Here is a 16,774-nt window from a genome sequence, read left to right on the forward strand (position 1 = left end):
TATAAGTGATGTTATCACCTGACTCTAGAAAGAAATCCCGTTAACTGAATTAAATAGGTCTTGTGAGAAAGAAGTCATAAACTGTGAGAAGGATACTGGAGATTTTCAAAATGCTGGGTTAATGGAGGAGGGTGGTGTGTTCAAATTCTTGATGTATTTTGTTCTTGTTCATTGTAATTGTTTCCCTCATAGCTAACTAATTTTAGACTTGGAGAAGCACTAATAGATTGATAAGCATCCTGCCATTTCCCAGAGAGGCACTACACGAAGCTTATAGCCAGCATCCTTGATAGCATCCATACAGTGTGTCCTTTTCACTTGTCTCCAAGGACCATGAAGCGGTGGGGAGAGGAAGATGAACTGTTTACCATTTCAGGAAGGGTATAATAAGAATCTGAAGTCAGGTCCTTTTTGTTTTTCTAACACCTAAAACACCCCTTTCTCAAGGAAATATTTTGTCTGTGTTACACCTGCAAAGAAAACAATTGTTCTAAATGTAGGTTGCAAGCAGAAGATGAACGAGAGAAAAATGGATCGGAGGAAGATGATGATGAGAAACCTGGAAAGAGAGTTGTGGGACCTAGAAAGAAGTTTCATTGGGATGACACAGTGAGGTGAGACAAAACTACCTTTTCCACCAAGATTTTTCACTGACTTCACAAAAGAATCTTCTGTTGAAATACTCAGTGTAGAATGGATTTCACTTGCTTTCATACATACTCCATCTTAAATGAGATAGAGGTCACTGTGAGCAAAGTGAGAGGAGATGTTTCAGCTACAAGGAAACCACAAAGATGATGTAAACCCAATTACAAAATGATAGTAAGAATGTAAAAATCATAGAATTATAGAATGGTTTGGGTTGGAAGGGACCTCAAAGATAATCTAGTTCCAACCCCCCTGCTACGGGCAGGGACACCCTCCACTAGACCATGTTGCCCAAAGCCTCATCCAACCTGGCCTTAAACATTTCCAGGGATGAGGCCTCCACAACCTCTCTGGGCAACCTGTTCCAGTACCTCACCACTCTAACAGTAAAGAATTTCTTTTTAACATCTAATCTAAATTGACCCTCCTTCAGCTTAAACCCATTACCCCTTGTCCTGTCACTACACTCCCTGATAAACAGTCCCTCTCCAGCTTTCCTGTAGGCCTCCTTCAGGTACTGGTAAGCCACAATTAGGTCTCCCCGGAGCTGCCTTTTCTCCAGGCTGAACAACCCCAACTCTCTCAGCCTGTCCTCATAGGAGAGGTGCTCCATCCCTCCAGTCAGCTTCGTGGCCCTCCTCTGGACTTGCTCCAACAGCTCCATGTCTCTCCTGTACTGGGGCCCCCAGAGCTGGATGCAGTACTCCAGGTGGGGTCTCACGAGAGCAGAGTAGAGGGGCAGGATCACCTCCCTCGACCTGCTGGTCACACTTCTTTTGATGCAGCCCAGGACATGGTTAGCTTTCTGGGCTGCAAGTGCACACTGCTGGCTCATGTTGAGCTTCTCATCAATCAATACCCCCAAGTCCTTCTCCTCAGGGCTGCTTTCGATCCATTCCTCGCCCAGCCTATAGCCGTGCTTGGGATTGCACTGACCCACGTGCAGGACCTTGCACTTGGCCTTGTTGAACTTCATGTGGTTCGCATGGGCCCACCTCTCCAGCCTGTCAAGGTCCCTCTGGATGGCATCCCTTCCCTCCAGCGTGTCGACCACATCACACAGCTTGGTGTCATCAGCAAACTTGCTGAGGGTGCACTTGATCCCGCTGTCCATGTCGCTGACAAAGATGTTAAACAGTGCCGGTCCCAGTACCGACCCCTGAGGAGCGCCACTCGTCACTGTTCTCCACTTGGACATTGAGCCATTGACCACAACTGTTTGAGTGCGACCATCCAGCCAATTCCTTATCTGCCAAGTGGTCCATCCATCGAATCCATGTCTCTTCAATTTAGAGACAAGGATGTCGTGCGGGACAGTGTCAGATGCCTTGCACAAGTCCAGGTAAATGATGTCAGTTGCCCTTCCCTTACGCACCAATGCTGTAACCCCATCGTAGAAGGTCACCAAATTTGTCAGGCACGATTTGCCCTTAGTGAAGCTATGTTGGCTGTCACCAATCACCTCCTTATTTTCCATGTGCCTGAGCATAGTCTCCAGGAGGGTCTGCTCCATGATCTTGCCAGGCACGGAGGTGAGACTGACCGGCCTGTAGTTCCCTGGGTCTTCCTTTTTTCCCTTCTTAAAAATGGGGGTTATGTGTCCCCTTTTCCAGTTGGTGGGAACTTTGCCGGACTGCCAGGATTTCTCAAATATGATGGCGAGTGGCCTGGCCACTTCATCCACCAGTTCCCTCAAGACCTGTGGATGCATCTCATCAGGTCCCATGGACTTGTGCGCCTTCAGGTTCCTTAGATATTCTCGAACTTGATCTTCTCCTACAGCGGGCAGTTCTGCATTCTCCCAGTCCCTGCCTTCTGTGACCTGGGCAGTGTGGCTCAAGCATTTGCCAGTGAAGACTGAGGCAAAGAAGTCATTGAGTACCTCAGGTTTCTCCATGTCCTGGGTAACCACGTCACCTGTTTCATTCCGGAGGGGACCCACATTTTCCCTCATCATCCTTTTCTCACTAACGTACCTACAGAAGCTTTTCTTGTTGTCCTTGACATCCCTGGCCAGACTAATTTCTATCAGGGCTTTGGCTCTCCTAACCTGATCCCTGGCTGCTCGGACAGTTTCTCTGTATTCCTCCCAGGCTACGTGTCCTTGCTTCCACCCTCTGTAGGCTTCCTTTTTCTGTTTGACTTTGCCCAGGAGCTCCTTGTTCATCCATGGGAGCCTCTTGGTGTTTTTTGCTTGACTTCCTCTTTGAGCCATACGGCCTGTTGGAAATGGAGAAGTGAGTGGCAGATCATACTAGTTGTAGTAGCAAACTTGTGCTAGTAGTAAACTTCTAGAAAACATGATTGGAACTGAGCTCTTCCTACAACTTGCAATGGACAGCAGCTGTATAGCGTCACTACTTCCATTTCTCAGCCTTTTTCTGCTGAGCTTTGAAAGGATTGTTTCTTTCTATATTTACTGTGTTTCTTTCTGCAGGTCTCTGTTGTGTAATCTTGTCAAGATCAAACTGGGATGCTATGAGCTAGAGCCAAATAGAAGTCAGTCTGCTGAAGATTACCTCAAAACCTTTATGGAAACAGAAGTGAAACCACTTTGGCCTAAAGGCTGGATGCAGGCAAGGTACGATACCTGCTTTATATATCTATTCATTTTAGTGTGAACTATTTCTTGGATCTTATTTATTGTCACATATTTGACTCAACTGTGTACTATTAATATTAGTTAAAATGTCAAAATATGTCAGTGGAACTAGAATATTTTAGAAGAATGAATGTTTATCAGAAGTTAATTTTCTGTCTTATTTGCAAGCCTGAGAGCTAAAACCCCACTGTTTTCCTTGGAGAGCTATGTGCTTTTGTCATCTGCTGGAGACTGAATTTACTGAAGTTCGTAACAGTGCATGGTGCTTCATTTGAGGGGGAAGTATGAGGCGGGGGGGTAACTGCTTGGGAAGTTCTTTCTGTGATATGGAAGGTGATAATGATATAGAAAGCAGTTTTGCCTGTCCCTTGTAACCTGTCTGATAATGCAGTGTGACATAGATCTTGAAATTATAAGCTAGAATTTCAACACTGGAGTTCACAGAACAGTAAGGTTTGTGCCCTTTATTTCCTGTATGCAATTGGGATGCTCTGTGATGCTGCAGTTAAAAATACATCAGTTTCTTAATGAAAACTTATGCTTGCTTCCTACTGACTTATTAAGAGGAAACAACCAGGCAAAGGGGAAAAAATAAAATGAGAGTAATAATTATCACTGTGAAATACAAATTTGACAAAGTTTTCAAACACTTCGAAGTGGAAGAAGAGAAGCAAATATAGATGAGTTCTTTCCTTCTGTAGCACCCATTGCAAAAGACAATTTCCTGTCAAATCTTGACGTGACTGTAAAAGCTAAATGATGCAACAATACTAATCAATTTGCTGAAGAATACCTTGATTGTAGATTAGTCAAATCTGTACCAAGCTCTAAAAATAATTGTACTGAGATTTCCTATAATAGTCAGTGTAGAAAATAAGGGTGTAATAAGCTGCCTATGAAATAGTAATGAAAGGAACAAATGAAATTTTACACTTCTTAGCATGCAGCTGACATTTCTGTTGAAGGATCTAGTTTTGTATACTAAGTATGCTGATGAGTATACCAGTGGGATGTTATGTCTTATGAAAATTTTATTGAAGTAGATGAGGCAAGGAATCCCAGTTTAGTTTAAGACCACATATGCAGATTACTGGTGATAGCGGTGAAAGTAGTCAGGTGGTAGTGTGAGGTCATCCAAGAATACATAGAAGTGAAGCAAGTTAAAACTTTGTATTTGAAAGCCATATAACACATATTTCTCTCATTTCCATACAGTAAGTGTGCTGAAAAGTCCCATAAGCTTTTAAACTAACTATAAAAGTGGTTTCAACAAAAACCAAAACAAAACCCAAGAGCTACCTGATCGTAACTTTCTGTTGACCAGCAAGAGTTCACTTACCAACTGGGCAGTTGTGGTACCATAATGATTTACAAATTGTTCCGTATTTACAGGGGGCTGCTTCCCTGCTTTCTGTTTAGGAAGTGTTGTAATTTGTAGGCAAACAGTTATGCATGGAAAGAGGAAAAGCAAGTATTTCCTGGAGTCTGACAGTGGTAACTCCTGATACAACACATGGTGTTTATTCATATGCTGGACACTGTCATTTTGTTAGGATGTTAGGGTAGGGATTATCATGCTGAAGGCTTATAATTTTTTACCTTTCTATGTGGCCTTAAGTGAGAAGGAGCTATGTAAACTGGGAAAAAATGTAGGCATTTAATGTTAAAAATAGTCTACTGACTATGTATTTCATAAGGAATTCTTACTAAGCAGAGTAGGTCTATGATACCAGAACTCTGTGGGCTTGGCCCAGAGGAGAAATTGCTTGCTCTTTCCAAGTTAACTGTATTATGTTCGTCATAGCTTAGTATAGAAGCATGAGGTAGGGTGTTGATCATAATCTTAAGTTGCACCTCATTCATTTGTCCATGTGTATCACAATTATCTTTGTCACGTGAATTTTCTGTGTGTGTAACTTCCATACTCTGCCCCAGGAGATTGTTTTATTAATATTCATGGTTTAGAGAAACACCTTTTGTCCTAAAGGATCCCAAAGCCTTTTCATATAGTGTAACCCATTTTTCTGACTGGGTTACATATTAATTCCATGTTTGTCTGAAAAAAGCCTGCAACCTAAATATGTGTATGTTCAAAAAAAAAAAAAAACCAACAAAAAACTAAAAGGAACAGCAAGTCTGTTTTCTTTTATGAAACTCTTGTAATTATCTTTGGAGGTGTTCATGCAAGTAGGCTTGCAGCACACTTCTTTTGTGCAGCTCAAACAGTGCACTTGACTTGAAATCACGATCAGAGAGAAACAATCTCATACTGATCTCTCTCATCAACTTTTACATCTAAATATATGTTGGCAGTGGAGGGATTCTTTTCCAAGCATGTTCTTGCTTTGGAACATATACTGCACTGTCCTTGCTTTGTACTGTATCTTTGACTTCTGTTCGTGTAGTAGTTACACTTTTGTCTTGAACCTTTAAGGATGATACTACAAATTGCTGGAGCCTAGGATTCATTTTGGATTTTCATTCCGAAAAGATTAAGGAATAGACAAAGCACCATGAAGGAGATGGGGAGGGAAAAATTCTGGAGAAGCTGAGTAGGTCAGAAATTGGCACATTGAACTTGTAATGAGGAATGTTCCTTTTGCTCCTTGATGTTCTTCATAGGCATTCAGTAGTCTGATGGAGAGCAATGTAATACATTTAGAGGTTAATATAGTGAAGAAATGGAGTTAAATCCAGTTGGTGGCCAGTCACAAGCAGTGTTCCCCAGGGCTCAGTCTTGGGGCCGGTCTTGTTTAATATCTTTATCAATGATCTGGATGAGGGGATCGAGTGCACCCTCAGTAAGTTTGTGGATGACACTAAGTTGGGAGGGAGTGTTGATCTGCTTGAGGGTGCGAAGGCTCTGCAGAGGGATCTGGACAGGCTGGATTGATGGGCCGAGGCCAACTGTATGAGGTTTAACAAGGCCAAGTGCCAGGTCCTGCACTTCAGTCACAACAACCCCAGACAATGCTACAGGCTTGGGCAGAGTGGCTGGAAAGCCGCCTGAAGGAAAAGGACCTGGGGGTGCTGGCTGACTGCCAGCTGAACATGAGCCAGCAGCGTGCCCAGGTGGCCAAGAAGGCCAACAGCATCCTGGCTTGCATCAGAAATAGTGTGGCCAGCAGGACTAGGGAAGTGATCGTCCCCCTGTACTTGGCTCTGGTGAAGCTGCACCTCAAGCACTGTGTTCAGTTTTGGGCCCCTCAGTACAAGAAGGACATTGAGGTGCTGGAGCGTGTCCAGAGAAAGGCAACAAAGCTGGTGAAGGGTCTGGAGCACAAGTCTTAACGAGGAGTGGCTGAGGGAACTGTGGTTGTTTAGCCTGGAGAAGAGGAGGCTGAGAGGAGACCTTCTCGCTCTCTACAACTACCTGAAAGGAGGTTGTAGCCTGGTGGGTGTTGGTCTCTTCTCCCGAGCAACAAATGATAGGACAAGAGGAAACGGCCTCAAATTGCTCCAGGGGAGGTTTAGGTTGGATATTAGGAAAAATTTCTTCACTGAAAGGGTGGTCAGACATTGGAACAGGCTCCCCAGAGAGGTGGTGGAATCACTGTCCCTGAAGGTGTTAAAAAAGCGTGTAGACATGGCACGTTGGGACATGGTCTAGTAGACATGGTGATGTTGGGTTGACGGTTGGACTTGATCCTAGAGGTCTTTTCCAACCTTAAAGATTTTATGATTCTATGAAAATATGAAAATTGAGCTGACAGTGGAATCTGAGAAGTAAGGTATTGGAACTGTAGTGAGAGGATGTCAATGTTTTCTTAACAGATTACATGAGGTTTGTGGATACTTTGATTTTTTCATAACTATTGCAGCTCTACAGGATGTGTTACCAATTTTGAAAAGCTTTTGTTTAGACAGCTGTTCGTGATGTGGTCAGTGTTAGTGTGATGGCAGTGGTGTAGGAAAATCTTGTCTGTTCTAGTTTGCCTACCTGGAAGCAGAGAAGGGGACCAAGTTTTCATTAGTTGTCTATTTATAGCTGCTTTTGGGTAGCAAGCTGTAGGGATGAGTGCAGGTCATGAATCATTTTCTCTTCCCCCTCATCAGCTCAGGAGTTGATAACATCGAAATGAAAGCATGAGAAGTGTTGAGATTTCAGACCCACTCTTGCCATTCATTGGCTCTGAGTAAAATGCATGTGAAAGTCCAGTGTAATTGAAGTCACAGAAATGGTACACAATGACCTCCACAAAATACTGAAGAAAATTAGAAACAAGCTTGGTTACTGTATTCTGACCTTTTTCCTCTATGCTTTAAAAAAAAAAAGAAATCCACAACAGACTAACCACAAAACTCAAACCTATGGTTGATGTGTGGACATGTAGTGTGAAGAGTACACGATAATCCTTAATTTTATATTTAAAATATTTCGTTAGCCTTTGAGGAGAGAGAATTCAAAACGTATTGCTTTTGTTCAGCTGAAGGAGGTAATATTCCATTATGTTGACTTCTCCTTGGCCATTTACTGAGGTATTTTGAATGTAAACTTGAATTATATCCTTTTTAGCATTCTGTTATTTCATTTTAGCCCTCTGTTTAGGGCTGCTGGGAACTACATCACAATAGCAATACAGACAGACTACCTACTAGCCGTTTTGGGAACAGATAATCAAAGGGTTCTTCTGAGAATTCAAGGATGCTTGCATATTTGGTGGTCATATGCTGATTGTCCCTATTGAATCCCCTTATTTTTCTTCTCTTGCCACTCTTTTAGGATGCTTTTTAAAGAAAGCCGAAGTGTTCACAATCACCTCACTTCTGCCCCGTGAGTATAATATTAGCAACTAAACTAATATCTTTAGGTTATTCATACTGTCTCTTCACATCTTCATCCTACCTTTTTTTGGACAGAGGGGAGGAAAGGGAGATGTTTGGGGATTTGTGTGAAGAGACTTACAATGTTAATTTTTTTTAATGCTTTTAGACATGTAACTGTAATGTTCTTGTGGCATTATATTTTTAACTCCATTATGAAGTGGCTAGATAACTTAAGAGGATAGTCATTCTTGGATTAATGCCTTTTATTCAAAGTATTTCAAAGCACTGTACACTACCTGAATTTTGCTGTGCAGCATATTAAATTGAACTCAGACTGCACTACTTCCTGCTCTTTTTTTTCCCCCCTCATAAATATCTCTAACCACAGAAGGCTGTGTGTCTTAGCGGAATTTTATCTTCTTGATTCTCAGGCAATGCTGTGTCCCTCTCGGGAGCTGCCTGCATTCAGCCAGAATTCAAATAAACAATTATGATTTTGAATAACACCCAAATTGCAATCTTTGTGATAAATATGATTACATAGAAAAATATCCTATGTTAATAACAAAACTGAGTCATGGTCTACCTACAGTAAGGTCTTTGTTTAACCAGGCATATTCCTAGTTGCTTAGAAAAGGAGAATAAATGACCTACAAGATGTAAATCTGTTGATCCTCTTGAAGAAATAAAAATGAGAAAAGAGGGTGTGAAATGCTTAACTTCTAAGGCAAAGCTGATGACTAATAATCTTTAATGCTGTCCTCGCTTGCATAACTGCAGTTGATGCTATGGTGTTCACTTACACTGCAAAAGAACCTGGCTGCTTGCAACAAACACAAGTTAGATACAATTGTTTCACAGTTGATAAGCAACAGAACACTTTTTTTTTGGGGGGGGGAAGCAACTGTTTTTGTGGTTTGAAATATAAATGGGAACATGAAATATACTCCTCAGTGACAAAAACATCAACATAAGGTGAAATTATATAACTGTTATAGGCAACTTCAGTTTAGACAAAGCTCTGCTAAGTAGACAAACTCTTAAGATTGTAAGAGGCTGAGATAACCTGATATATCAGGAGAGCTTTTACTTTTCTGATTTAGAGAAACTTCAAAATATCAAGTAATCTCAGCAATTCAGTGAATTTTGCATGTAATTTACATAGAGATAAATTAAAAAAAAAGTTTAAAGTGTGCTTGTTCTCTTCCCCTCCTATATTTTAACCCATTTTCTATTTCAAGGATGTTTTGTTATTAATGTTGGATTCCAGTAGTCATCCTTTGAGTTTATCAGGATATAATCAGGGTAACAGTTAAAACTAAAATGACTTGCCTTTCTTTTGTCTTCTGATGCGCATGTATCCCCTCTGTTTTAGGGCAAAGAAGAAGGTGATTCTGGCCCCTAAACCCAAAGTGAAGGTAAATGCCGATGCAGATACCTGAATTTTATATGACCATTTGATACGACTTGTTTCTTGCCTCTGATCCAGAAAAATTATGGCAGAAGGGTTCCATCAGGAAATGCTATAAGAGCTTATTGACTTGGTGGTGTATTACTTGAAAGAAAGTAGTACAAAAGGCTTCTGTATAGCTTTGTAACTTCAAGCTATATTAGTTTTTTGAAAATTGACTATGAAGAGGTACTAGTTCCAGTAAAGTTTCACTTTTTTTTTGGTGTGCTTTGTGTTTTTCAGCTTGTATTAAATTTGGCAATGCTGGAAAAATGTGTGGTTTGGGAGGATAACATAGTAAATCAATAGAGGTTCTCATTAGACATGACTAGGTGTAGCAATTTTACCTAGTGATCTGATTTGCTACCCCTGTTCTTTACAGCATTGATTATTCTTTAACTTTGTGGGGCACTCTTATGTGGAGCAACAGCACTAGGTTTTTAAGTACAAATACTGAATTAGCACACAGGACTCCAACATCTCAACATCGTAGGTATCTTAATAAGAAAATTTCAATAGTAGATCTTCAGTTCATCTGAATTTACAGAGTAATAGTATTACTCTAAAGAAGACTTTAGATCTATTCCAGAAAGACTATTAAATCTGTCTTTTCTGAACTCTTCATTCTCAGGACTCCAGTCCAAAGAAAGAACAGAAAACCTGTATGTCTTCAGTCAATTCAAGTTGTGCTACTGTACTGAGTTCCAGCACACCTGTCTGCACCCCAGCCAGCTCTAGCTGCACACCAGCTCCAGAGACGATCTGCTTGGACGACTCACTGGATGAAGACCTCTCTTTCCATCCACCTTCACTGGATTCTATTTCTGATGCTCTGGCAGTTATCAATAATGGTGCCAAGGGATCACCTCTTGGGTCCACCATAGACACACCAACATCCAGACCTCGCCCTGGGCTGAGGGAAGAGAAGCTAGCAAGCATTATGAGTAAGTTGCCCCTGGCAACCTCGAAGAAAGTAGAGCCCACTCAAACACCCCATTCATCAAGTCTTATTGCTGGTCACACAGGGCCAGTACCAAAGAAACCCCAGGATCTAGTTCACACTGGTATCTCTTCAGGCCTTATTGCTGGATCGTCAATTCAAAATCCTAAGGTTTCCTTAGAGCCTTTGCCAGCCAAACTACTTCAGCAAGGACTACAGAGGTCAAGCCAGATCCAAGCTGCTTCCTCCTCTTCACAGACTCATGTTTCTTCCTCTAAGACCCAAGCAGCTATCTCCACCTCCTCTCAAAGAACCAAGGATGGTAATATCTTAGTATCATCTTCAGAGGCTCCAGGTGGTTCTTCCTCAACATCACAAGTGACAAAGGTGCACCAGCATTCAGCTGTACAGCAGAAATACGTATCTCCTTTGCAAGCAACTATTAGTAAATCACAGAGCAATCCAGTGGTGAAATTGAGTAGTAATCCTAAACTGTCTTGCTCATCACCAGTCATCAAGGCTCAAGATAAGTCTGTAGTATACCGCCTGCCTTTGTCTAATCCCTCATCTGGAAGTGGCTCTCAAGTGTCTCACCCACTGGTTTCTCGGACAACATCCAGCACCTCTACCTCTAGTAACTATTTAGCCAAGGCTATGGTGTCACAAGTTTCTTCCCAGGGTTTCAAGCCTCCCTTCTCCATGGCTGCCTCTCCCAAACCTGCTGCCTCTCCCAAGCCCACTGCATCTAAGCCCTCTGTGACACCCAAGCCCAATGCATCGCCTAAATTTTCATCCAAGTCCACCTCGTCCCCCAGGCCTGCAACAACACCCAGTTCTTCCAGTTCAAGTGCACTAGTTTCCCAGAGTAGTCACTCCAGCAACAACCCCCTTCATAAACAGACCAGTGGTGTAAATATCAGCAGGCAGTCTCCCACAATGAATTTGCTGCCCTCTAATCGCACCTCAGGCCTTCAGCCTGCAAAGAACCCTCAGGCTTCTTCAAAATTGCCCAACTCTTCTCCTTCTGGAACTGTTGGTAAAAATAATTTGGGTGGAGTTGGAATGAATGTACCTGCCAGCAGAGGCAGTAACCTTAACTCAAGTGGAGCTAGTAGGACTAGTCTGTCTGGGGGAGCAGGAAGTGGAACACAGGGTGCTACTAAACAATTGTCAACTCCACACAGACCATCTTCTGCCTCAGGGTCTCCAGTTGTAGCAGCCAGTGTGCAGGTACGCATCTAATGAGTTTACATTTAAACCTTACACTATTTATCACATTTATTTTGTAAACTTTTTCTTGCAATATCTTGTGTCATAAATTAAATGTTTATAATTTAATAAGCATAAATGTGAATACTGATCAAACTATTTCACACTAGTGAATCGGTATTTCCAGCTGATGTGAAATGCAAGGATCAGTGTGGAACAAATCCTCACTGTAAAATGTTGGTTGGTTTATACTGTGGAACAAAATTCACTTTTTTTTTTAAGAGCACTAGAAAAGGTAAGCTTTGTGTGGCCGTATTTTCAGGGGAATTTTCTTGCATTATTGGATTTGTGTATTCTTGCATATTTACTTATTTGTAATGATGGTTGTCATATGAAAAGGTATCTTGGTACCTTTGTTGCCAAGCTTCATGATTAACTTGCATAACTAGAGTTGAGGTGCTTGTGGTTTGAGTATAATGCAAGACTTGTATTTAAAATTAACACTAGCAAGGGCTTTTCTTTAGTGTTTGTGATCAAATACGAGTTTTATTTTGTAGGATCTAGTCAAACAGAACGAGACATGTCATTAATATATAAATATCCTAGAAATTGTTTGAGAGAGCTTATGCAGAACTTCATCACTGGAGATAAAACAAGTAATACAAAACAAATATTTTGAAATACTGTTGTTCTAAAATCCTTGCAAACTTATTATTTGCCCGGAAGACAACCTGCTTTCCCAAGCTGTGTGTTCTTCTTACTGGGAATGATTTAATTACTAAGATGACTTGAGGTTTTCCCATCTCTTTATTGCTCTCTCTATCCAGAAGTCTTCACTACTTAAGAAAAGCAGTATTGCTGTAAATCAGTGTCTTGGTGTACAGCAAATGGAACAGCTTTGTATTTTTTGGAACAATGTACATAGCTATTGCATGGTGGTGACGTGTATTCAGCTTTTAGCAATGGTTTATAATCTTCTAGCTTGCTATCAATGTTTTCTTAATGCAGCTGAATAACAGGAGGAAGATTTATTTTTACAATACATTTCTGTGGTCTTTCATCCTACTGTACCTTAAATCTGTTACAGTAAATAAGAGATATCTGGCAGGCTCTGACACAGCCTTCTCATTTTGGGTGCTTTGAATGAAAAAACCACAACCCCTATGTTGTGTAAGAGCCATGGAGGTACCACATAGGGTCTAGAGAACAGCTGAGCCAGATGCAGTGCAATTTGGGTACTCTGGAAGGTACCTGGAAGAGACAAAAAAAGGCTACAGTGAATGCACTGGGAACAGAGTTGTTTCCTCCTGGTGTAATCAACAGAATCCAGTGGATATAGTTGCTGTGATGCACAAGAAAATGTGAAATGGATGTGGTAGTGCTTAAAGATGACGGACAAGGGAAATAAGTAATATTGTGTTGGATAATGAGATTAATTCTGGCAAACCTTCCTATAGTTAAAGGCAAGTTTGTTTTGTTTTTTCTTTAAACACTGATCACCTGGGGAATGAAAAGCATTTTGGCAGACTGATTTTGAAGAGGACTGGAGGGGGTGTAGTGGATAATCAAGTAACATGAGTGCATACCTGTAATACAGTAAAATAAGGTGTGTTGGTATATAGAAGGGGGGAAATCAGCTAGAGATACTGAGCAGCATATGGTATCACTAAAATAATTATTGTGACTTTACATGGGGGGGGGTTTTGACACTTCAGAGGTTACTTTAACCTAGAAATGGTTCAGAAGAATGGTGCAAAGAAGGTACACAATGGAATAAGGCTGTTGTTATTGTGCAGACTGAGGCTTAGTCAGTGGAGTATGTTCAAGAGAAGATTAGAATCAAATTGCCTCCCACTGAAGGGGAAGAGATTTGTGATAAGAGGGCTTTGTTTAGCCTTAAAGATCTAACGGCAGGCTGCTGAACTTAATCAATTCCAGACTAGTTGTTAGGTACAATGTACTGAGTTAGTTACCCCTCTTAAAACTTTGTTACTCTCCTTTCCATTAAGGGTTTAGGGCTTTAATTCTTATCTGAGATGCTATTCATTGGTAAGAAGATGAGAATGTTACCTGAGGCCATAATCCTGGTCTGCTTACATTGAAGATCAGACTAGGTGATTTCATGTGATAATAAAGATGTTCCTAACTAGGAAGTTTCCAAGAAGTGTTTCCTTCCTTTCCCCTTCTGATTGACACAATTATTTACCAGAATATAAGCTTACACCTGCTGTAGCCCCACAGAAATTTTACTGTGGAGTACTCTATTAAATTACATCTTAAGAACGCAAAGCTGAAGTAATCTAAAATTCAGCAAGTATTGTGTGTGATTTCCTTAAAAAGCTCTACCTACCACTAGTACTCCTGAGCAGAATCTGGCTTAGACTTGTAAGGATTTTAGTGACTCAGATTTAGATGACCAGGATGAACCCTTTTATGAAGTGCTATCATAGGTGAGATAAATAGAAGCATCTGAACTGCAACTCTTTTAGGGCATTCTCTGTAGCTTCTTCCATCACTGAACTTCTCTTCTTTTTGAGAGAGTAAACAAGGTCTTGGCAGAGAACATTACAAAGCTTCTTTCTTTTCACAATTGCAAGAGATTACTGTATGGCTTTTGTTGCACAGTAAAAATTAGTTATCGGGTTTTTGTACATAGGCTTATTGTGAGATTAGTACTTTTAAAGACAAAAGAGAATAATTCTGTATGTTGAAGTTTTCCATTTTTTTTCTACTTGTGGGACAGAGTGTGTCTTGGAAACTGTCACTCCTAAGATGACCAATACAAACACTTGCCAGGAACATCACTTCTGTAGTTGTTTACACTTACAGGGTTACTGTTTTAAAATTTTGTTTTCTCGTAAGCAGTAACTAACCTTTCTTTAGCTGCTTTCATCTGAACACCTTAAGACCAAAACTGGTAATAGAAACTTTATCTCTGCTAGGAGTTTTCATCACTTCGCTGTTTCTGTAAGCTGATATTACTGAACTCAAGGAGATTTCATTTTCATTTTAAGCTTATGTGTTGATTAAAATGATTCTAAGTTTTGGGTTTAGTTAAGGGTTACTTGTATAAATGCATAGGTTTGAAGTCCTGTTCAGTCTGAGTCTCTTTAACTCAAATATCTAAAATGTCTGAGCTTGAGTGATTCAAAATGCTTTCTATACTAACTGTTTTGTAGTAGATCATTAGACAATGGAACGTTAGCATATAAAATCAATATATGCATAGTGAAAGAAAGATTGTTAAACAAGAATGAGCTGCTCTAATGTTAGAGGACTTCGTGGTGTTTGGGAGTTGTAGCTAAAATGTTCTGACTGATCTTGCATTTTCATTTTTAAAGCACAGTGACTTGTGACATATGTAGAGAGATTATTTTGCTTTGCCTTTTGCTTTGACATGTGCATACAGATCTATACATACATAGGTATGTCTGCATCGTGGTAACCTGACTTCTCTCAAACTGTGGGGCTTCTTATGTATGAGTCTTAATTTTCAAAAAATCATTGCTTCTAAGCAACTTCTTTAGAAATAAAGTTAGTGTTCTATTAAGACCCAGGAGAGAATAATACTGTGCTTCTAAAGAACTTCAGTTCTACATCTGATAATTTCATATTATTAACCCAATAGAAGATGTTGCATTAGAGTCTGACTATAGACCCAGTGCATAATTGGAAAGGAGGTAGAGGAAATTATCTGCAAGGCTGACAAGAAACCACGAGAGATGAACCTTACTGTCATGTCTGAATCTGAGATACAATTGTACTTGCTTAGCAGATGAACAGTGAGAAGACCTTCTAGGTGGATAAGTGGATCTTTATTAATAGTTTAATACACTTAATAGTGCCACATAACATAAAATAGTTGATTCTTGTCTCCTTAAAGAATACAACTCAAAGCTTTGAAATCTTTAAGTACTCCTTTTCTTTGTACAGTCAACAGCAGGAGCATCATTACTGGCTAACGCCTCACCTCTGACTCTCATGGCATCACCCCTATCTGTAACCAGTCAGAACGTGACGTCTGCACCATTAACTCCTTTTGGGATGCTGGGTGGCCTTGTTCCTGTGACTGTGCCCTTCCAGTTTCCCTTGGAGCTGCTTGGCTTTGGGACGGACACAGCTGGAGTGACAACCACCTCGGGATCTACCTCAGCGGCTTTCCACCACAGCCTAACTCAGAGTGAGTGGAGTTAGTTATCAGACTGTCCTATAAGGAAAGATGCACCCTGAAAAGGGAAATTAAGAAGGGAAACGATAAAGTTCTGAGACACACAAATTTGGTTCATGAAAATCCCTACAGAGGAGTAAATGTGACATCTTCGCTGGTAAAACTTTGTTTATGTAATTATCCAAATGTTGTGAATCACCTTTGATAAGCTTAACTTCATTGTTACATTCACAGTATATACTTTGTTTTGAATATGTTTGTTTGGGTTAACTTTTAATCCCTTACCTTTAGAAAGGAATATAGCTTAAAAGTCTCCAAATGTCACAATACAAATAAGAGACTTAATATGGTGATTCCTCAAAATATCCTTAGCTCAGTAATCTCAGACATCAAACAGTTCTTTTATGAGGAAGTGTCAGCCAAGATGGCAAATTTTTTTTTTGATGGCTTAAATTCTTTAGGTTTTTAACCTATATCAATTTTTGGTCTTTCTGCCGAAGGAAATAGTACGAAGAGCTGCATCCCAATAGTGAGGCATGGTCCTTGCTTTGACTTTTGATTAACCATGTCTGAATAGGTCTGTTTCTGTTGACTTATTCCAGCCATCAGAATGCTATCAGGTATTTATTTTCTGTTGTTGAGATACATCTTCAGAAATCTGCAAATTAGCATGCTACTGTAGCTACACTATAAAAATAGAAACTTTCCTATTTCACAAAGGCTGCCTCTGGCCTTAAGATTTATTTTTCATCTTTGTTTCTCTCCCTTTTTTCACCAGACTTACTGAAGGGTTTACAGCCAGGTGCTCAGCACGCAGCAACACTGTCTCACTCACCTCTGCCTGCTCACTTGCAGCAAGCTTACACAGGTAAAGATATTGTATTTTTCTTATTACTTATTTTTAACTTAAAAGTCAGATTTCTGTCCTAGACTGAAATAAAATGTACACCAGAATTGAAATCGGTTTAGAGAAGACACAACACAGGGACA

The 16,774-nt window shown here is 40.4% G+C and overlaps 1 protein-coding gene across 2 annotated transcripts in view; it reads left to right on the forward strand.

The window, feature by feature from the left end:
• The window catches only part of UBN2 (ubinuclein 2), a 58,710-nt gene that overhangs the window by 31,624 nt on the left and 10,312 nt on the right, over positions 1–16,774 (forward strand). For both annotated transcript variants that reach the window (XM_054829935.1, XM_054829943.1), the window contains exons 10-16: positions 501–614; positions 3,086–3,229; positions 7,974–8,024; positions 9,393–9,435; positions 10,099–11,637; positions 15,550–15,796; positions 16,563–16,652. In XM_054829935.1, the coding sequence (XP_054685910.1) occupies positions 501–614; positions 3,086–3,229; positions 7,974–8,024; positions 9,393–9,435; positions 10,099–11,637; positions 15,550–15,796; positions 16,563–16,652 (2,228 nt within the window). The remainder of the gene's footprint in view (positions 1–500; positions 615–3,085; positions 3,230–7,973; positions 8,025–9,392; positions 9,436–10,098; positions 11,638–15,549; positions 15,797–16,562; positions 16,653–16,774) is intronic.

This window comes from Grus americana, chromosome 1, assembly GCF_028858705.1.
Source record: "Grus americana isolate bGruAme1 chromosome 1, bGruAme1.mat, whole genome shotgun sequence".
NCBI lineage: Eukaryota > Metazoa > Chordata > Aves > Gruiformes > Gruidae > Grus > Grus americana.